The 23,985-nt window shown below is 39.9% G+C and overlaps 1 protein-coding gene across 3 annotated transcripts in view; it reads left to right on the top strand.

Annotated features, from left to right (window-relative positions):
* The window catches only part of LOC114571066 (proteoglycan 4), a 38,473-nt gene that overhangs the window by 13,370 nt on the left and 1,118 nt on the right, over window positions 1–23,985 (top strand). For 2 of the 3 annotated variants that reach the window (XM_028601849.1, XM_028601848.1), the window contains exon 3: window positions 945–1,019. In XM_028601849.1, the coding sequence (XP_028457650.1) occupies window positions 945–1,019 (75 nt within the window). The remainder of the gene's footprint in view (window positions 1–944; window positions 1,020–23,985) is intronic. The other variant, XM_028601850.1, reaches the window with a different exon arrangement.

Here is a 23,985-nt window from a genome sequence, read left to right as displayed (position 1 = left end):
CAAACTGAATTCAACCCAGAAGGCAGGGGAGCATCTGTAGTTATTTTTATGAAGACTCATGTCAGTCATGAAACCCTCAATCTCATCTCTTGATATGCTGAAGAATTTATGTCATGTCAGACGACAGGGAGCGGTTTGGTAACTTGATTGCACTCATTTCGCAGCAGCTCTTTCCTCATGCATGTGCAGGCGGGGACAGATAGAAATCAGCATTTGGCTGTCATGTTGGTGGTTTCAGATGTGCCATGCCTCTTAGCGTAAACCCTTTACCATTCTCATCAAGTCTTTAATTAATCTGCTTTCTACATTGTAAGCTGCTTAGTAATTTCTCCCGCCTTATCATACCAAAATAGTACATGATGTGGGGACGAGAGAACTCGTCAATAGGACAAGATTGACATGGATGGATGTGTGTCTACTGTATGAATCCATGGAAAGGCTTAACTGATATCTGAGCAGCGTAATCCAAATCATACTCCTAACACTAATGCCAACACTATACTTTGCAGACTTTTGAACGTTTTTGACTGCATAGCCTTCTGTCCCATAAAGTGACAAATCTTGCATGTTCCAGTATAAGAATTCAGTGATGGGGCTAAGTCTAATGCATGCAGTTTTGACTTTTACCTCATAAGCATTGTTTCATGCCTGGAGTGATATAGTGACTCATGGTTTACGTAACAGCCTGAGCCTGTTGGAGGGGGGATCTTTCATTAAAAAATGATCAGGAGTGATTTCAGAGAGGATTAGATTGGTGTATTTGCAGGGATGTGTGTGCCAGAAATTTGGTTCAACAAGGGAAACGATAACCTAAATATGTCTGTGGGCTCACACACACACACACACACACACACACACACACACACACACACACACACACACACACACACACACACACACACACTATTTTACCCCTGATATGTCATCTCTGTGCTTTTCAACAGAAGACATTCATACAGGACCGGACAGGACATTGAAAACTGTGGGACCTGCAGGGACTGTGCCTGCATCATCTACAGGTATGCAGATGGATGTGTCCTTCTGTGAGTGAGAATTTTGGCATATTTATTGCTTGTTTTACATGTGAGCACCGAGAGCACAGTGCGTGTCTCGGCGCACAGTTATGTGCATCACGCTGTCATTTTGAATCACGTCAGTTTTGGGAGTTCAGTTTTATGGCCTGGTAGGATTGTCGTTCTGCTCTGTGTGACAGCACAGCCGGGTACAGCATTTTGAGTATGGACATGGTCATTGCAACCGCAACACCACTGCAGGTTTGATCACTTAACACAGTTAATATTTATTAAGACTTATCTCACACACACACACACACACACACACACACACACACACACACACACACACACACACACTCTCTCTCTCTCAGATTTAATGAGGTGAACAACACAGGTTTAAGTTGTGCAACCGTGTGCCCACTTGTTTTCATTATCCTCCTCTACTCTTCTCATTTTTCTACACCGTCAAATACACACACACAATCACACACACACACACACACACACACACACACACACACACACACACACACACACACACACACACACACACAGTAATACACATAATCATTCCGCTCTGAGATTTGAATTGAAATCAATCAATTATCAAACAGGATTTCACAGTTTAAAGGAGGGTGAAGAAAGGCAAAAAGAAAAATGTGGATTGCTATGAAATTGAAATCCCTGTCTCTTAGTTGTAAATGTCACATTCACAAAAATAAAAAAAGAAGAGAGAGGTGGAAGAAATAGTGGAGAGAGAGGATATATGACATCCGGAGTGCATTATTGTATTAAACCTGTAAAGCCATGAGATATATCAGAATTCAATACAGTTTTTTTTTAATTCAGGTGATAATTTACCCTTTGACAGAATAAAAAAAAGCAATTTATTTTGCATATTTCTGTTTGTATCATATATTATACATCTGGCTTTTACTGCAATTTATTTATTTCAATTGAGCTTTTTTAGAGAATCAAAAATATCTTATAAAGTTTCCATTTGTTATTTCTATTTGTGTATATTACATATATACACACACATGCATATTATATAATATATATCTGTTTTTTATGGCATGCCATTTAGGAAATGTATGTGTGTGTGTGTGTGTGTGTGTGTGTGTGTGTGTGTGTGTGTGTGTGTGTGTGTGTGTGTGTGTGTGTGTGTGTGTGTGTGTGTGTGTGTGTGTGTGTGTGTTTGTGTGTGTATAGATATATATGATGTAAAAGTCTCAGAAACAAATGGCGTTATAGGGTTACAGCAGTACTCTCATTATTATAACTCTCATGTAAACCCCTTGGAGGGGTTATGTCAAATTATGTCATAAATCTGAGAAAGCCTAACCAAATTAACTGGCCAAGATTCATCATCAGTCTTTTTTTATTTATTATTTATTATTCTGTAGCGCTAATAAGGTGTTTCCTGTAGCTGCAACACATCCTCAACATTAACCAGATTGTCAAACAAATTATATTATGGCTGAAGTTTAAACAACTGTACACCACATAAATGATTCAGTCTAATCTGGTTATTTTCAGTAATTTATTTATAGTGTGTATGCAAACCTCCTCCAATCAAGAAATAGAGAAGAAGAAGAAGAAGAAGAAGAAGAAGAAGAAGAAGAAGAAGAAGAAGAAGAAGAAGACAGTGGGGGAGGATGAGAAGAAAGATAGTTGATAAAAAAAAGAAGGGGAAAAAGTCTGTGATTTAAAAATGGAAAAAGACAGCAAGAGCAGAGGGAGAAGAAGTATATAAAGAAAATGATTCATTCAGAAGCTATACAGCTTCATCTTGAAAGATTATTTATATATATTATAATATTACAGCGAAGGTTACTGCTCAGGAATGTCTGTATAAAGCAGCGATAGTTCCTCATCTTGAAGAAAGGGAATATAACATACAGATGATGACTTTACCGAGAGTGAATAAGTGAAATATTACACTTAATATTACGCTGCTCAGTCGACATCCTGGGTTTTATGGTCAGATGAAGACTTATCGCTCAATCTACCTCTCAAGTCGACATGCTTCTTTCATGTGTGACAAGAGGATTTTCCTGCTTTGAAAAGGAAGGAGATTTTCTTTCTTTAAAGCTCAAGTTGAGCTGAGTCTAAAAAGAGAATTTGGCAGCGCTAGAGAAGAAGGTGTTGGAGGAAAAAGGGAAAAAAAGATAAAGTGAAGCCCAGAATGGAGTGAGTGATGGAGAAGCTATAAAATCTGACAGGACAGATTCCATCAATTAAAAAGCCTCTTGAAGAAGTCTTAGCCCTCAAAAGTAAAGGCACAGCTCAGCACATCCCACAGTAGCAATCTAGTTGAAAAGCTCAGACAGCAATATATTTGGAAAAATGAAAATCATTTTCATGCAAGAATATTTGTCCTCGTCCAATAAGCTGCTACAAAATTCGACCCGAGTAAATCTAATGTCACACAACTGTATTATAAAGCTGCTATAATCAATATTTTCATAATAACAATAGATCAAACGTGTAATGTGAAAGAGGTCGCTCGTACAGTTGTGATGAACCCGCAGATATCTGACTCGGCAGTTCACACACAGAGTGTTTTAGCATCGTTCAGCTTTTTTTGGTTTTGGTTTTCTGGTCACAACTTTAATGTTTTAGTTAATTCACACTGCTCTTTTTGTTGTTTTTGGCTGCACAAATAGGCTACATTAATACATTGTTTGGATATTAGCAGATAATGCACTCTGAACAGATGCAAAAAAACATGCTAATTTTGGCAGTAATATTTGCCATGTCCACTTCCGATATAAAGATGAATACAGATACTATATATATTTTTGTGACATCCACAGATACAGTTATATAGTTACACCACTAGTTTTTAATGAAAAAGTTCTGATTAACCCACTGTGCCCATCACCAAAACGTCAGAGAGACCAAACATAGTGGAGTATGTAACCGCTAAAGACACCGATATTTCCCTTAGGAGTTGGTGGAGACCAAAACAGAGCTAAAAGGAGAGTCAAGTGGCCCAAAACACGTCTCCAAATAAATGCTAATATTGGTAAGTGTTTGCTTGATGTGTAAACTGTGTGCTAAAAAGTTCCATATTACAACTTAATCATGTGGCGTCCCCCAAGTGGCCAAAGAAAATCACTGAATGCAGCTTTAAAGTGGAAAGCGTAAAGTTTTCAAAGATAAAAAAATATGTCAGTGCATTTTCACAGAAAAAGCACAATACATAAAACATATTTACATTAGTTGTAAACTACTTTTATGTTTTTGCCCATTTAAAAAAGAAGAAAATTAAAAGTGCTTACATTTAAAGGAGGTAAATAGCAGGAAATAGCGAATATTCCTTTAAAAAATACAGACAAATAAAAGTCTAACAAAAACAATATATTATGATACAAGCTATTATGATACATGTGTGTCTTTGTGTGTTTGCACACAGAGCTTTGTTCTCCAGTTACTCAGGGCATCTTTCAGGGCAAAGCTTATATAAAAATGCTAATGCCACATTAAGCATGCAAATGTAAATACTAGTGGCAACAGAATGTAACATGTTGTACCCAACCAAGACTCATACACGTGCTTCATTTGTTCTGCTTTTTAAGGGTCTCACATTAAAGGAAAAAAAAAATGCATGATGTATTTGATCTTATTTATCTAGCACCAGTGGCACACATGTTCATACATCTGATTGTGTGGCCGACCGTGCAGGAGTGTTTAATTAGTGAGTGCAGTTGTGATTTTTCTCCCTTATTCTTTTCGCTAATGGCAAATGTGCAGTATGGAACAAAGTAGGGAGGTCTAACAAGAAACTGTTGTGCTTAATCCCCGAGGAGTTTGCGGAGACGGCAGCCTAATCAGATCTGTACTCTGCTGCTTTATCTCTGCTACTGCTCTGTAGCAGAGGAGCTCGATGGGCTGCTACTCTGAAATGGATTAACGACTCTCCGGACCATACGTTTTTAGCTAAACTATGAGTCCACTAAGAGTTTTTTTTTTCAAACACAATCTGCCATCGCCTTCGCTGAACAGCAGATAATTGAGAAAAGGCTTGCTGAGGAAGCATTCTTGCTCTTTCTCTCTTTTCTGCTAGCTGACTGTTATCTGTGGGGATGCCACTCATGCTTGTTTGATATCTGTAACGTGGCCTTGTTTCACACTCGTATTGTTGTCTCTCTATCCCTCTCATTCACAGTCTGTGGTGACTCTTTAAAGCATCCTATTTGTCAATGAACGCCTCTTCACATCAGTGATATGCATATGCATACCAGGCGCGGTGGTGGTAGGGTGGAGGATTCCTCTACGAGTCTCCAAGACTCGTAGGACCTAGGCCGCAGACTGATCCATTTGGGAGGGCTTGAGATGAACATTTTGTGACAGCGCCTACAGAAACAACTCATCACTCGCCATCCTCACCACACACCCAACATGAATCAGTGCTTCCTGACACACATCTCCACTGAAACATTGCATTACGGGACTGAATAATCGCACGCTATCCTTCGATTGCGATAGACCAGAGAGTGAGTTGGTGGAGCATAAGAGACTCTGGGCACGGGGAGGGAAATTCGGCTGACTCTTGCATGCATCTCAATATCTCCAACTTTCTATCTCTCACCGTCTATCCCTCATTTACTCTCCTATTTATTTATTCTTTTTTTTCTCTTTTTTTTTTTTTTTTTTTTTTTTTACAAATGCCTAACTGCAGTGTGCAGTGAAATATTCATCCACATTAAAAATGAATCACCAGTGACTTTAAAAGATTTTTAAAAGTAATAAAAGTGTTAAAGGAGACCTAGAGACATCTCACCATGGGCATGGTGCGGGTGAAGGATGACTGCCAGACACATTTGTCCGATAGTTCCTCATGATGGAGCAGCGCTGCACATCTTGCATGGTTAAACAGGCAGTATAATGTAGCCTGATAAATTTCAAAGGGAATTAACTGATTGAGTTAAAAAAAAAAAACAGCATGTGGGGAATTACCTGAAGTCTTTTGTGTATCTGAATAAAGGGAATATGGAGAGTTCGTACTCTAAAGTGGAAAATCAAGTAAGAACAATGTATAGTGTCTTTGCTGTCACTCAAGTCAGTGTTAAGAGCTGTGGGCTGTAGTGCATGGAGCCCTCTCCTGCTCTCTATAATGTGCTTCTGTCTACTTCCCCGTTTCCAGAGTGCTCACTTTTTATTTCACTGCCTTTGATTCACTTTCTCATGTGGCCCAGAAGGGCATAGCAGTCCAATTCAAATACTCTCCACATGGTCCCAACACTGGCCCATAACTACTGACAGCTTCTCATTGTTCTGGTTTTATACGCCTTTTGCAGTAGATTTCTTGTGTCACTTCCTCCGCTCTCTCCCCCCGCTTCTCCGTTTTTCTGCACTTTGAATATAAATACATTTCACACCTAAATGGGGATGAGAAGAAGTGGTGCAAACGCACAGCCCTGCATTGGGTATAGGAGCAGCAGAAAAGAGGGGTGAGAGGAGTGTCAGAGAGGAGATGAGGAGGAAAGATTGCCTAGGCAGCTGCTTATAGCTTTGCCTTCTCTTCCACAGCCAAATGAAGCAGAACCCGAGGTGTTGTGCACAGTTTATCCAGGGAGACAACATCTGCACATACAGTGCAACATACAGTGTGCATATGAACATAAACCTGTCCAAAATAAATCTGTGCCTCTGTGTGTGCACATTTAGCAGAGCTCCTCTGAAACACAGTGATGTGTGAGCAAATTATAGATGAACTTCTCATGTTCTTGGTCACAAGGATATTTCTGAACCTGTATCCAGCCTCCAGCCATTCATTAAACATTGACTATTCCCTGCCATTATCATAACAGGCAGTGAAAAGACCAAACTGAATAGAATATAAAATAAGTTCCCAGGTTAAGGGAAAGGAGGAGATGGAAAGTGAGTATTTGAAGAAGGAACAAAGCAAAAGAGACGAGTATAGAGTATATTACAGTGACAGAAATACCTGTGCGTGCGTGAGTGCGTGTGTGCGTGCATGCGTAAAAGACAGAGAAGACAAAATACATTTTAAAAGCAACTTTAAATGAACAAATCAGGTTACCCAGTATCCATAGAAATTATGTCTATACTGGACTATTATGCATATCACACAGTACAAGTGCTAAAGTTCAGTGTCCGTGCAGGAAGTAGTCTGCTCAATACGTTGAAACCATAGAATGATGAAACATGGAAAGGACATGTAGTGAGTCCGACTTTCATACATTAGACTGTTCCAGTTAACATTGCGTTTTTATTAACTGTAACTACAATATTTCCCTAACCTTAACCAAGTGCTGCAACTAAGTAAATAACCATACAAACCATAATCCAACTGCTTTGTTTGCCACAAGTGGATATTGTGTTGCAAGAGGGAATGTTGCAAGGGAAACATTGTCATTGAACATTTTATGCATGCATTCTGTATTGACTTTTTGAGCCTCCCCTAATTATGTTAATAGAAAGTGTGTCCTCGTAGCATTATGTTTCCTTGAAAACATATTTGCTGCTGCAAATGAGTCGTACATAAACATAATTCCTATGATACATGGTTGCATTACTTGTGTGTGGGCACCCAATCCCACATGGGAAAGGTGGACCACATGTAGGCATTAGGTACTATATATATATATTTGCAATCTCTAACTGATATATATATATATATATATGTATATATAGTACCTAATGCCTATATGTGGTCCAGGCAGTTACAGATTGCAAATACATTGAATGGGTATTGTTGAAAAATGCCAGCCATAAATAGTATCAAAATGAGGGTTCATAGATTAACTATCTAAACTAAAACATTCAAAATATTGTGGAGTGTTTAGGTTTTGAAGAAAAATAAAGTATAAATCTTAGACAAATAGTCAACACAACCAACTCAGTTAATAATGCACTTATTAAACTCTGAGGTTAAGTCCCTTAAGCTAGGCAGCATCAGGATAATCGGCAGCCTGCAGAGCCTGGATTTGCTTTTCACTAATATTTCAAATCACCAGGTTGTCCATATCTGACAGGGAATTGATCCGAACACAAAGAGTTTTCCTCCTTGCTGTGTATCTTAAACCATAAATAGAGAAAGAGAGAGACAGAGATAAATAGAAATTTATTTAAATACAACAAGAGAGGAAAATAAGAGCTGGTGTATTTTCAGTTTAACTGGATATGAGAGGTTTTGTTTCTCTGAAGAAAGATCTGTCAGATTCTTGACTCTGACCTTTTGCTAACAACCCTGTCAGAGCTTCCGGACCTGTGTGTGTGTGTGTGTGTGTGTGTGTGTGTGTGTGTGTGTGTGTGTGTGTGTGTGTGTGTGTGTGTGTGTGTGTGTGTGTGTGCCGCTTCCCCCGTGTATGAGGCTGATAATGGAGAAGTGGTGTGTGTGAAATGTGTAAAGGGCAGGGCAGGCAGTTCTTCTGCAGTAATCCATCTTTACTTCAGGGCTGAGCCATGGAGCAACAGGCACCTCACAGGGGAGAGAGAGAAAATACACTGTAGGCATCTATCTCATTCATATGAAACTACACAGAGGAAATGCTCAGCCAGCAGGTTCATGAGATTTTCACAGCAAGAAAACAAGAAAATAGAAATAAAGAGTATTATTTGTTCCATATTCTCTGTTTTTTCTCTGACAGCACGATGGTTATAAAAGAAAACATGCACAGTGTTATGTGCAGCTTACATCTAAAAATTTTTTATCTCAGCCCATTCACTGGAGATGTGAAACCATAAAATTCTTATATGTCCTTACAAATCTGTATCCATCCACCCAGGAGTTTGTTTGTGTGACGAAATGACATATATAAGGCTGGGTGTGAAACAGAGGGAGAGAGAGAGACACATGCCAAGAGAAGAGAGAGAGCGAGAACCCTTGTTAATGGTTTTTGGCAATAATCACAGAGCCAAACTTGTGCCAACAGTGAGTGCCAGATGGTGCCCATCACCATTGTGCCGTGTCTTTGTAACGGGGAGGAGAGAGGAAGATCAAGAGTGGCATGTGGAACAGGGAAGCACTGCCTAATGTGGATGATGTGTCATATAAATACTAATCACGCTAGAATCACACCCACAGCTAAATTAGATCCCTAAAGCTCTTCTACTTGCACCCACTCTCAATCTTCTCCCTGCTTTGTCACTGAGCTTATGTCATTATCAGAGATGATCGATAGATGAGATATTAAATGCTGAATGCTAACGCTTTCATTAATGGTTAATAAATCGTTTCCTAATGCTTCATAGATCGTTATAAGCATTTTTTTGGTTGTGAGAAACCCATTTGCATGAAGGTGGGGTATGCTCAAAATGAACTAGTTTTTACAACATTTTGTCTCACGTCATCTGCAAGCAAACATTTTATTAGCTATTCTAACACACTTGAAGTCGGGGTGAAACGCTGGCTGTAGACACGATAATTGTTCAAACGGGAATGATGGAGCACAGACAATCGTTTTTCGAAGACACAAAAGCGAAAAAAGACACCTTGAGAGACAAGTTCAAACCCTGCTTGATTTCTATTCAATTCAATTCAATTTTATTTATAGTATCAAATCATAACAAAAGTTATCTCGAGACACTATACAGATAGAGAAGGTCTAGACCACACTCTATAAATTCCAAAACCCCAACAATTACAGTAATTCCCTCAAGAGCAAGCATTAGCAGTGGCTATTGCGACAGTGGCAAGAAAAAACTCCCTTTTAGGAAGAAACCTCGGCAGACCCAGACTCTTGGTAGGCGGTGTCTGACGGGCCGGTTGGGGGCGTGATGAACAGTGGTGATAACAGTCACATTAGAAGTCACAGTGACTTAGAAGGTTATCGTGGAAGTTCATGTCATAGCAGGGCACATCGTGTCATACTGAGTAGTGCAGTCTCCTATACCGGATCCTGACTACTCTGTGCGTATGAACATCACAGCAGGGCGTTGCGGGATGTGACGTGGCACTGCAGAGCACGGGTGGATGCTGCGGATGCAGCAGGACGCAGCAGGATGCCGGGAAATGCAGAGAATCGCAGAGCATAGCTCTGCGAAGAAGAAACATAAGGACTCCGGGGAGTAAACTCCCCAGAGCTAGATTAGTAACAAGCATTTCTGGGACAGGATGCATACAAAAGTAACAAGTAGAGATGAGAGAGCAGCTCAGTATGTCTTAGGGAGGAACAGCCTCCCCGGCAGTCTAGAATTGTAATAGCATAACTTAAGAGAGGCAGGTTAAAGAGAGGTGCCTGGTCGGGCTAGAACTCTCCCCAACCGGATTGGGCTGTACTGGCCTGCCTCCCTCTACTCTCGCTAGATTATTAATTATACAGTATATAAAACTGATGACTACGAGGAGAAGCAGGTGGGCCGGGTTAGGCGGACGCTGCAACTCCTCACTCCTTAACTATAAGCTTTATCAAAGAGGAGAGTTTTCAGTTTACTCTTAAATATGGTGACGGTGTCTGCTCCTCGAACCCCGACTGGGAGCTGGTTCCACAATACTGGAGCCTGATAGCTGAAGGCCCTGGCCCCCAGTCTACTTCCAGAGACTCTAGGAACCATAAGTAGCCCCGCATTCTGGGAGTGCAGTGCTCTAGTGGGACAATAAGGTACTATGAGCTCTTCTAAGTATAATGGTGCTTGACCATTTAGAGCTTTGTAAGTCAGGAGGAGGATTTTAAATTCGATCCTATATTTAACTCGAAGCCAATGCAGAGAAGCTAATACAGGAGAAATATGATCTCTTCTCTTAGTTCTCGTCAGAACACGTGCTGCAGCATTCTGGATCAGTTGGAGAGTCTTAATGGACTTATTTGGGCAACCTGATAATAAGGAATTGCAGTAATCTAGTCTAGAAGTAACGAATGCATGGACTAGTTTTTCAGCATCGTTTTGAGACAGGATATTTCTAATTTTGGCAATGTTACGACGATGGAAAAAGGCTGTTCTTGAGGTTTGTTTTAAGTGGGCGTTGAAGGATATATCCTGATCAAAAATAACTCCTAGATTTCTGACAGCAGTGCTGGAGGCCAGGGTAATACCATCCAGAGTAACTATATCTTTCGAAAACGAAGTTTGGCGGTGCGTTGGTCCTATCGCAATAACTTCAGTTTTGTCTGAGTTTAACATCAGGAAATTGTGGGTCATCCAGGATTTTATATCCTCAATACACGTTTGAAGTCTTGCTAACTGACCACTTTCATCTGGCTTAATTGACAGATATAATTGGGTATCGTCTGCGTAACAGTGATAGTTAATTGAGTGTTTCCTAATAATATTACCTAGAGGAAGCATATATAAGGAAAATAGAATTGGTCCAAGCACTGAGCCTTGAGGAACGCCATGGCTAACTTTAGCGTGCTTGGAGGATTTATCATTAACATTAACAAATTGGGATCGTTCAGAGAAATAGGACTTAAACCAGCTTAGTGCGATTCCTTTAATGCCAACTAAGTGTTCCAGTCTCTGTAACAGGATTGAATGGTCAATAGTGTCAAATGCAGCACTAAGATCTAGTAGAACAAGAATGGAGACAAATCCTTTGTCTGCAGCAGTTAGAAGGTCGTTAGTAATTTTCACCAGTGCCGTCTCTGTGCTATGATTCTTTCTAAATCCTGATTGAAAATCATCAAATAAACTGTTGCTATGTAGAAAATCACATAACTGATTAGCAACCACCTTCTCAAGGATCTTGGATAGAAAGGGAAGGTTAGATATAGGGCTATAGTTTGCTAAGACCTCAGGATCTAGGGTGGGTTTTTTCAGAAGAGGTTTTATCACAGCAATTTTAAATGACTGCGGTACATAACCTGTTAGTAAGGACATATTGATCATATCTAATAATGAAGTGTTTACCACGGGTAACGCTTCTTTGAGTAGCCTCGTTGGGATGGGGTCTAAGAGACAGGTAGACGGCTTAGCTGAGGATATCTTTAACATTAATTGTTGAAGGTCTATAGGATAAAAGCAGTCCAAGTATATGTCGGAGTCGTCGTTTCTTTCTAGCGGTCCTGCATTTAAAGATGAACTGTTAGAAGTTAAGGGCAAAAGATGATGAATTTTATCTCTAATTGTTATAATTTTATCATTAAAGAAGCTCATGAAGTCATCACTACTCAGAGCTAGAGGAATAGATGGCTCAGTAGAGCTGTGACTATCTGTCAGCCTGGCTACAGTGCTGAAAAGAAACCTTGGGTTGTTCTTGTTTTCTTCTATTAATGATGAGTAACAGTCTGATCTGGCCTTTCTTAGGGCCTTCCTATAGGGTTTCAGACTGTCTTGCCATTCCAAACGGGATTCCTCCACTTTGGTGGAGCGCCACTTACTTTCGATGTTTCGTGAGATTTGTTTTAATTTGCGAGTTTGGGAGTTATACCAAGAAGCTAATTTCCTTTGCTTTATCGTCTTCTTTTTGAGAGGAGCGACAGAGTCTAAGGTCGTCCGTAGGCAAGTTGTAGCACCGTCTACAAATGTATCAATTTGAGAGGGACTGAGGTTAACATAGAGGTCCTCTGTTATGTTAAGGCACGACATAGACTGGAATGCTGTAGGAATATTTTCCTTAAATTTAGCTATAGCACTGTCAGATAGGCATCTAGTGTAGAAGCTGCTATCTGGTTTAGTATGGTCAGGTAACAAGAATTCAAAAGTAATTAAAAATGATCTGATAATACCAGATTCTGCGGAAATATTATTAAATCCTCAATTTCAATACCATATGCCAGCACAAGGTCGAGGGTGTGGTTAAAACAGTGCGTTGCCTTGTGCACACTCTGACTGAAACCGATTGAATCCAGTAATGAGTTGAAAGCAGTAGTAAGGCTATTGCTGTCAACGTCCACATGGATATTAAAATCACCTACAATAAGTACTTTGTCTGATTTAAGGACTACACATGATAAAAACTCTGAGAATTCAGATACAAATTCAGAATACGGACCTGGAGCTCGGTAGACAACAACAAATATAATTGGCTGTACTGATTTCCGTGTTGGATGTTGAAGATTAAGAACAAGGCTTTCGAAAGAGTTATAATTTAGTTTGGGTTTAGGGTTAATTAACAGGCTTGATTAACAGGCTTGAATCAAATATTTCTCACCTCCATGGAGTTCATAGACTTAGTTAATAGTTTTATTAATTTCCTCATATTTTGTTTTACCCTAATGATCTATTAAATATCTTGAATACAACTTAAATACATCTGCTTTTAAAGATATATATATATATATATATATATCCAAGCCTCCCTGGCGCCAGTCCCCCCTGGCACGAGTCGCCCCTGACAACACTAAGAGCCCACGAAAGCGGAGCCCGCGAAAGAAGAACCCAAAGCACGATGGCGGCGAGGCAAAAGTCAGGAAATTTGACCAAGTGCAAGGTCCAAAGTCTGTAGTAAAATGCAATTGCAAATTTCCTCTTCATTGTGTAAAAGGCCAAAACACTTCTACCTCACTTATAGCGCCCCCTATAGGGTAATCATCACCAAATCTGGTGGAGAGCCGCAGAGTGGCATGTTGAACAATAATCTCAAATTTTGTGATGATAGGATTTACTGCAGCAGAGATATTTCCATTGCAAATTATTCCCATTTAAATGCATTGACTTAATTGCCAAAAGGCCTCTACGTTCATTATAGCTCCCCTTAACGGCCGATTTTCACCAAATTTGGTAGGGAGGCTTAGAGTGGGATGTCGAACAATAATACTAAGTTTTGCTCTGATACCTATTACTTTTGCCGAGATATGCTAAAGTTCGTGTTTTGTGGCTAGCTACAAAAATTTGTTTGTTTGTAAATTGTGAATGGTGTAACGTAGCAAAATTCTTTGGATAACTTTAGGTCAGGTCCGTATAGAGATGCTACCAACCAAGTTTCGTGCCAATACCTTGCACGGCCTAGGAGGAGATAGAAAAAGTTTGTTTTGTGCATTGCGCAATATTGCAAAAACACTTCTTAGCGCAAATGGGCGTGACATATATTATCAGATTCAGATGGATTAAAGGAACACGTGGATATAAGGTTTTCTAATCTGCGATGTAGACTGTGGGAGTTATAAGCAAAAACACGTTTTACATCATCATAGCGCCACCTAGTGGTCCATGTGTGTAATATTTGGTAGGTAAAGTCCATGAACCATTGTACATCTACACTGTAAATTTTAAGTTGCTCACATTAGTGTAAGCGGTGAATCCAAACCTGGGTCCCATAGGCCACGCCCACTTTGACGAATCAGTACCCCACTGTAGGCGTGGCCTCAGGAGTGGGCCGAGATGGTACACTCAAAATTTCGTAAAAATTGGATGAGCCGTTCATGAGATATAATAATATAATATATAATACTTTTTGTACTTGTAACGCCCCCTAGTGGCCATTTTTTGTAAAATTGGTTGGGGAGCCTTAGAGGGTCATGACAAACAAGAATCTAAAGATTCTCGATGATACCATTTATTTTGACCGAGATATGGCAACGTTTGTGTCTCCGTAGCTAGCTACACAAATTTGTTTGTGCGTAATTTATGCAATTTTCATCCGACAAAAATTCTTTTGATAACTTTTGTCAGGTCGGTCTGGAGATGCTACGTACCAAGTTTCATGCAGATCAGTCGCACGGTCTAGGAGGAGTAAGAAAAAGCAGGTTTACGATAAATTGCAATTTATTTTTTTGTCCGAGGTCCCTCCAGGGATCTGGACCAGTCCTGAAAACGGCATGCCCCCACCACGTACAGTATAGGCTGTAGCATCAGTTTTATCGGCGGAAAAATAATAATAAGAAACTTTAGAAAAGCAATAGGGTTCCATAGCCCTGCTGTGCTTCCAGACTCGGGCTTGGACCCCTAATAAACAAACCACTGTTATTCTGTTAGATATGTCTTGTCATATATTTTTGACCTCTTTAGTCATCCCAAAGAAAATTGGTGTCAATCTGCTCCCTATTTTCTGCCTCTATGCATGTCTTCCAACTATCCTCCCAGCTCACCTTAGCCCTAAATCTTCATTACCCCTCGTCTTCATCCATTCCACCTCCATGCTAGAGAGAGAAAACTAAAAACACACCCCTTTCACATAAAGAAAATTGTGAAAAATACCTCCATATGTTAGTGTGTGCTGAATGGGTGCGACAGAGGCAAACTGCCACCCTGCCGTCAGACCCCTCTCTCAGTTCTCCTCAATAGCCATCCATCAGAGCCTTCCGCTCCAACAGCTATCACTCAATACCTCAGTGGTGCTGAGGACAAACAGCTTCTGTGTGCAACCTGCCATCACCTTTTCCCTTTTTAATTCACCTTAGCTGACTTACTGTACAGTTGATTTACCATGATAACATCCAGGTGACTTTTGAACAAATCACAACTTACAAAAACATTGTACTTTCGTGTCTACCCATCGCTAAGCATTGGATAAATATACACTGTGGACGGGTGTTAAGGAAAATCCTGGCTTGAATTGTAAAGACAGACTGAGTAAGCACACCTCATAACATATGTTGCACTAAATTTGGCCCACAACAGCTCCAGGAGACCGAACACTAGATTTTGGTCCAATACCAGTTCAGCGCAGCTATTTTCGACACAGGTCTACACTGACTTGAGTCTAACTGCACTGAAACTGTGAAACTGCAGACTTACAGTTAAACTAAATTGCAACGATATGTTCAGTAGTTCAGGGCCCACAATAACAGGTTAACCATGCTACTGTAGCTCAAACGTTCCTGCTCAGTGGTTGAGAAACAAGGCAACTGCAGAGCGGATACTATCACATGATCTTGCGGTTCTCTTCAGCTGTTTAAGCGTTTTTAGAGTTTCAGTTAGTTGTTTTACGTTCTGCAATTTTACTTTTTGGTTCACTCTTACCGCTCTCATAGCGTTTCTTTCTGCCGCAACAGCAAAAAAAAGCTCTAAAACCCACTGTACACTACGTGTTTAGCACCAAACAGCGGGCAGACAGTTATCAACCACCAAGTGAACATAGTGGATTTAGCAGCTGAAGAGTCAGATATTTCACAAAGGAGTGTGTGGAGACCAAAACAGAAATTGTTGATGTTTTAAACACGTCGTTAACGTTGTGAAACGGTTGCAGTTTAGTTTAGTTTAGGCACCAAAACTACTTAACTGGTTTGGGTTAAAATCAGACGCTACTTCACTATAGGGTTACGCATGAGACGCTGAACGTGACATAGCTCTGTTTATTCCGTGAATTTAGAAAAAAACTAGCAGTTTACTTTTATTTTCAAATGGGACTTGAATCCTGGTCTCCTTGGTGAAAGTCCTGTGCTTGTTTAGAAAATTGCTTCAAAAGATGATAATATGTTAATGTTGTGTTTGCAGCTTGTTTCTGCTGCCCCTAAGTGGCCAAAAAGAAGAAATCTGTTACCATAACTTTATTCCATTTTCTCACTAATTGTTTTTCATTTTTGTCGGGCAACAGCCACACATGGTGTATTTGTGTTGTCACCGGTCTACATCTCACCTACCACTTCCTCTGTTATGGTACATTTAATAATCAGGTCACTCAAAACAGCTACTGACAGACGCAGTTAGGTGATAGCAGCATGCACGCACAGTGAACTCCCAAAGTAAACCAGTAATGAGTGTGAATTCACAGTAAACAGCTTTTTGCCCCACTGAGCAGATCCTGGATGCTCAGGACTGCCAGCCTCGCATTTGGCTGCTGGTTTAGTGTATGCAAGCTTGTCTCATTTATACACTTTGTACAGCATCTTCCCATGGTACAATGAGCTCTACAGAGTAAACAAAGCACTGAGAGTTAGACCACAATAGTGGGTCAAGTGTTAAGCTGCTATAGGCTATCTCTGATGGGACTGTAAGCTGCTGGCCTACATCTGCTTTTATTTCCTCATCCCTAGCTTATGCTTCCTCAGTAATCAATCTTAGCCTCACTTGCTCTTTATTTACGAAGCTATTTGATGCAGAGGACTTTCTCTGATCTTAAATCTCCCAAGTTCTTCATCTGGTCTCTTCAATAAACAACATTTTATGTCATTTATTCATGCACAGGGAGAGAAATACAAACAAGGTGAAAGTTTGCACTCTCTCGCTGGGAATGGCTGTGCTGTTGATTTTTTGAAAAACAAAGCTCTGTGGAAAGTGCTAGAGGTTGCAAATAAGGTTACATTAATCAAATATGTGTGGGTAATTGCTATGAAAATGTAAATATTAGGCATTCATAATTACACAATGGAAAGAGATGCAAGTGAGAGGACAGAGATGGAGGGAGAGACAGTAACGTTAAAGCTATACAAGGTTATTTAAAATCATTCACAACAGGTTTCCCTTTGTTTATTCTGAATTGCTGCCAAGCACTTCAGCACTCAGTTATGAAGCCAAATATATTGACCTTGAAAAAGGCCAAAGTTGTATCCCAGCACACATAGTTTTAATACAATACATTGTTCTGTCTCATGCTGAGAGGCATTTTCGAGTAATGTGATCTGACTACTTGTGATGTGCATTTAAGCTTTTAGCATCCTAATGACATAAATTATATTGCATACGTAGATACCATATAAATCATATGATGACATGTCCCAGAGGTATTAGTCATGTTCACAGTGTCTGTGTCTTTCTTTTCCTGCTCAGTCACACAATCTCCTCCCAGCGATACAAACTGAAATAATACGTTGCCTCACTGTTCAGACATCAACTTCCCTTGGTTCTTGACTGAGTCTGCTATCTTGTTAGTGAGGCCTTCTGTACATCTTTAGTTTTTTTTAATGATGAATGGAGGTGTGGATATTTAAAGTTCTCATATTATGCTTTATTGTGTTATATATATTTTTGTGCACATTGTAGGTTTACAAAGTGAAAAAGACCAAAGTCCACCCCAAAGGGACTTAACATCTTCCAGAGAAAACATTGTTCACAAACTGCTCCAAACATCTCTGTTGTAGTCCAGCCTTTACTTCCGTGACAAACATGCGTCACTTTGTAACAAAATTATAATGCTCGCATAGCTGCTAGCGTGGCACGTCCTCATACTCTGCTTCTGACTAGCTAGTAGTCCTTACCTAGGTACTGCACATGTTCGACTCCCAACAAAGATGGAACAGAAGTGTGATGCCTCACTCTGTAACGGAGAGCTCAACACACAGGGTGAAAAGAGGAGCTGCAACAATATGCAGTACAACAAAAAATATAGTGTTTTTTGAAAATTAAACCACAAAAACCTATTCTGGTACAACCTCTAAATACAATTATGAACCTGAAAATGAGCATAATATGAGCACCTAAAGATTACAGATTTCAGTTCTGTAGTTACACTGGGAGCGATCCTATGTCAATTCCAATCAGTTCAAGCCATCAGACATAAGATGCCTCAGCCAGCTGTCAATAAATTGAACCTGACAACAAGAACACTGACACTAGCTGACTGGGTGTCTGGCTTGAGATTGCACCTTAATTATTTGATTAACTTTGGATGTAAGACAATTTCTTATGATTACAACTTAATTATCTGGAGCTCATATTTCGTTTTTAAGCCTGTCACCCTGACATACTGATTTAATTATATTTTTCCAGATAGCAGACACTGTTTAAAAACTTGTTGTAAATAACTCATTGTGTTGAGACAGTTCTATAGCCATGCTAGCGTTGTGGCTCTGTGAATGGCAATGTCAGTCTGACGTTCTGTTCACCACTTTGACTGAAATATCTCAACAACTATTGGATGGATTGCCATGAAATTTTGGACAAACATTCATGGTTCCCAGAGGATTAATCCTACTGAGTTTAGTGATTGTTCAACTTTTCCTCTACCGTCACGATGAGGTTGACATTTGTGGTTTTGAATAAAATACCTCAACAATTGGATGGATTTTAATGACGTTTGGTACTCAGATATTCATGATCCCCTCAAAATTCATTGTAATAATATATCTCTTAATTTTTCATGAGAAGCCATCGCCAGGTCAGATTTTCAATTTGTCCAATATTTTGGTTTTTGACCAAATACCTGTAAACTCAAGACATTTCCATCAGCCCCAGCTAGACTTTGTGTTTAGCGCTAATTAACAAATGTTAGCATGCTCAAAGCAAGATGGTTTACATGGTAAACATTTCTCCTGTTAAACATCATAGCTTTGTCATTGTGAGTATGTTAGCATGCTGACGTTAGCATTTAGCTCAAAGCACTGCTGTGCTTGAGTACAGCCTTACAGAGCTCTTAGCCCTGTTTTATTTTGTGGTCTTCTTAACCCTTATAGTTGGCTTGTGATTTCACTTTAGTAGCGTAATTGTCTTGCCACTAATTGAATCTCTGTCCAGTCAGGTTTAATTGCTTGGCCAAAATCTAGGCCTGCAAAATACAATTACCCTTACTGTCCAATATTTCTAAATGATGGCCACAGAGTTTCTGCTTGACAGAGGCTTCCCCCTGACTGCCTTGAATTACTTCTGAGGTACTGATCAATGCTGTACATGCCCCCTACTGTAACCCCTAATTTTCCTATAGTGTAAGGCTTTATATAGCTTACCTTTTGCATTAAGAGCAAGAAAAAAATGAGGCTTGCACTGTGGCTTAACCTACAGTTAAGTAATAGTTTGAATCCCACATTGTGAAAATATACAGGACATAGACAACATGCTCAAACAACACTGAGGATGCATGGATCAGTGTTTGAGGAAGAACTTTATTCTGAACCATTTAGTATCATACTGCTGCAGATTTTATTGAAATGGAGGACCTGAACAAAATCACACCTTGTTGGATAAATGAATATCTTGTGCCAGATTTAAAGTTTAGATTCAAACATTAAGTACACACACACTCGTTTACATCAATCTCCCAAATCAGTGCAATCTGATTGTCAATGCAGGTATCGAAGTAGGATCTTTAAAGTTGGACCACAGTTTGGGACGCTCTGTGACAGCCAAGCAGCCTGTGGGACAACCTCAGAATAATAGTCAGAGGAGAGGGTACAGCCTGTTCTCCTGAGTAGTAATAGGAATTTTGCGTGTGTGTGTGTGTGTGTGTGTGTGTGTGTGGATGTTTGGGGGGGGGGGTACAGTAGATGGTGGAGTGTCTACCTGCGTGTACACACATGCACAGCTCTTGTATCAACCCAGTCTATGTGTTGGCGTACATGCATTTGCAGGTGGGGTACTTCAACACTGCTCTGCCGAAAATGAAAATGTTCTCTCTCTCTTTTTAAAAGAATATCCAGCCTATAGGAGAGAAAATTGCAAAGATATTTCGAGTTGATTGCCTTTGCACTGCTATAATTCTGCTGAAGGTCTCTCCTCCACCCCTCAGCAAAAGCACAGAGGAGGAGAGACGGAGGAGAAATGATGATCTCCTGTTGCCGTTGTATAAATGTTTTATAGATGGAAGGAGATGAAGCCCTGCTCAACCTCTGTGCTTATATTATTTTAAATTACTGTTTTAGAATAATTATTTTCAGCTTGTCAAATTTTAAGCTTGTATCCAATCTGACTGCACCCTAACATCCTTATTTACAGAAAAGTAAGTGTAAGCATCCTGGTCTTTCTTCTGACCACCAGCCCGCTGTACTGTGTTTAAGTTCACCTGACTGCAGTAAAAGATATGGTACTATAGACAGCCATGTGTACTTTGTAGTGCCAGTAACACATTTCAAATGTTACTGCTAATTCCTTCTAATTGTTTTAAACTGGCAGTTGTGAATAACCTTGAATTCCAGTCAAATTATATGGTAACTACAAATCTGCTGATTCAATCCCCTCTAGAGATGCACTGGGGTACTGCTCTTGGCCAAGGTCGCTGTCTCCAAAATTGAATGATTAAAAAAGAGATTTATACAGTAAATCTCTCTAAGGATGGAATGACGTGCACAAAGTAAGGTCGCACAGTGGGAATGTATAGTGTACTGACACATGTTTAACTGCAAGATGTATTAACTTTTACAGCTGATGTGTAGTTGACTTGGAGTCACTTTGAGCCTCCCACTGAAACGCTGAGTCACTGTTGTCTCAACCACCAAGACGTGGAGGTATAATACAATTAGATATATGAAAGGAGACAATAAATATCCCAACCAGACATGTTGTAAGATATAATCAATATATGGCTCTTCCATAAAAGTTAAATTAACTTGTTAAACATTATTTAAATGACATCTACTTATTTTCCCTCATTGAAAAATCAATAAAAATGCAAATGTATTTCATTTCAAAAGTTGAACTGCTCGACACAAGATGTCTACTTCTTTGCTGAAAAGTCCATTCTAAGTGTGAGGGAACTGGAGGTTTCAAGTTTCACCATCACACTTCTGTAAATTGCATATTAGAAAAGAAGATGGCTACACACTAAGCTTCAATAATTGTATTGTATAACCGATGTTTGGATCCCAAATGGGTCCTAAGGCAAGTTCAATACAAGATATATCAGATACAGCCTCTTATATAATCCACAATCGGTGACATCATCAACAAGTTGGAATGGTACACCTGAGAAACGTGTCTTTTTTCTCTATTGATTCAATTATTTTAATGTTGTTTATATATTATATCTTATGTCTCTGTATTATTCAATTGTTTAGCTTTGGCCTCTAACTATACATTTGTTGTAATGGCTAAATGAACACAGAGACGTGTGCATTTCTTTGTAGCCCTTTTAGATTGTCCTCTTTAAAAGGGCTTATTGAGGCATCTGCACATCTGTTGGGATAAACTTGAAAAGTTGTAGGCTTTATTGTGTGTCCCTTGCAACAAATATATACTGTATGGATAACAATTTTGTTAATTTTCTTAACTTGTTGTAATGTCCGGTGAGCCCTCGTAACTTTTTGAGGATGTCTATATATAATCTGACACTTTATTGAAGTTGCCTTGAAAAAGAAGTGTGTCAAGCATCAATAATAAAATCACTGGAGCTAGAGTGCTGTCAGCCTCTTCAGTATATGGCACCAGACAACTCTTGCTGATTCTAAGTTGAATATTGGACCATGATTGACTTCCTTGAACATACATATCAGATTTAAGTCGAGCGCAGATGACCTTTTCCCCCTTCAGCAGAGGAACATGTAAACAGCTTTCTAGTGTCAAACTCTGCACAAACATCATTCTGCACAGTGAAGGTCAAACATCCAAGTGATGTAACAATAACCCAAACACATTTTTGACTGGAGGGGACTTTTTTAAGGCTATATGATTTCTATTACAGAACATCAGGTATACACACAGCAATTATAATGAAACTACTGTGAAAACACAATTCTATCAGATTCAGTTACACTAGTGTTAAAATGAGCTTGTAGCTGCCACCTATAAGGCTCACGTCAACACACTAGCACGATCATTCTCTCCCACACTCTGTGCCTGAAACCTATATTGCATAAACTGCAGCTCTGACACTCTACATCTAAATTATGGCCTGCATTATCGGTAAAACACACCTACTATAATTTGCCCACAGGCAGGGCCTGAGGTGGGGTGCAGCCTATAGCCAGAAAAGATCTGAGGACAGAAGAGGAATGGCGGAAAGTACTGTGTCAGGTCCATAGCTCCCTGCCTGCCACAGTTTGTGGGCTCAGTGTGCAGATAATTAAGGTTGAGGGTGGACAGCTCCCTACAGCGCCACTGTGCCAGAGCTATGGACTGGGGCTATTCATTTTCACAAAGAGGGAACACAGCGGACACAAGGCAGGAGCAACTGGGGAGCTCTATAGGGAGCTGAGCTGTATGGTGGCACAAATAGGGAGGCTGTGAAGATGTTGGAATGGAGTACTTTATTTACTCTATTCATTTCAGGGCGGTAGAACAGCAGAGATAGTCTCCATCGCCTACTACTGACTAGCGCCTCATTTTACAGCTTCAGTTTCAATCTGTAAAGCAGTCCCATCTGCCCCAAAAAGGTTTAGTTGAAGTGGCTTTTTTCCTACCTGCTGTGAATATTGCGGAGGGAAGAAATCCTCTCCACGGCTCTTTGTACCCACTCACTGTTTTACTGTTTACTCTGTCCGTACCCATTGCCTGCACTGTGCTCCTGTCTGGAGTTTGATGTTTCATTTGTTTATTTTGTGCATTAGAATACCAGTGGGCACCCAGAGTGAAGTGGTTGAGTGACTGAGGGAGTGGGAGCTATGAAGCCAGATGGATATGAATGTGAGAGTCCTCATTGTTCTTGTCTGAAAACTCCAGGCCCTACTGCTGCTGAGCTCAGTCCTCATTGCTTCCTCTGCAGCACTTCTCAACCGAGGGAGTCCTCTTTATTTCTAGCATCTGTGATGCTGTGATGAGAAACACCAGCTAACTAGGCCACTGCATAATAAGCAAGAATAGCAGCAAAGTAAAATGAATAAAACAAGAAAAGATGGGAAAAGAATCAGTTCACGGGGGGAAAGCTTATCCAACATGTAACTGCTGACAAAAGTAATTCGCTAAGCAAATATTGTCCTTATTCTTTTATTGCAGATGCATTCAGTTATTATTGCTTACATTTACCTATAGCTTCTGCAGAGGTGCATCACAGTTCACATCTCATTTCGGCACTGAAGCCCCTGAGCTATACTGTCATGTGACTGACAATGCACCTTGCTGACTTTTTGTTTGGTGTGTGTGTCAACTGCAGTCCTGAGATCCCTCCTGGTGCTGCAACATTTCTGTGATACTCAGCATTTTACCTCTTGATTCACTTTGTCAACAACTTCATTATTTTCTACTAGGAAGTGGCAGATGAGGTAGTATTCGCTGCTACTCTTTCATGCTTTTCACACTAGTTCTTTCTTGTATCTTGCACTTATTATCTATATTTCTGCAATGTTTATAATGGCTATAATTGATTTTTATAATAACAATGTGACAATGTGCTCGAACTGATGAACCTACAGAGAATTATCACCTAAATCCTCAGCTCCCCTCGGCTTTATTGAGCTTTATAGTAAGCTTATAAGCTCATTGTTTAGCTGTCCAGCCTGCAGCTTACTGTTTTGGTTAACTCTTAATGCTCTCACACCGTTATTTCCCGCCACAACAGGCAGTTGTTTTAAGAGAAAAGGCTCTAGCAGCCTAAAAA

This window comes from Perca flavescens, chromosome 16 (genome assembly GCF_004354835.1).
Source record: "Perca flavescens isolate YP-PL-M2 chromosome 16, PFLA_1.0, whole genome shotgun sequence".
Lineage (NCBI taxonomy): Eukaryota > Metazoa > Chordata > Actinopteri > Perciformes > Percidae > Perca > Perca flavescens.
Note: the sequence above shows the minus strand (reverse complement) of the source record. Positions and strands in the feature narration are given on the sequence as shown.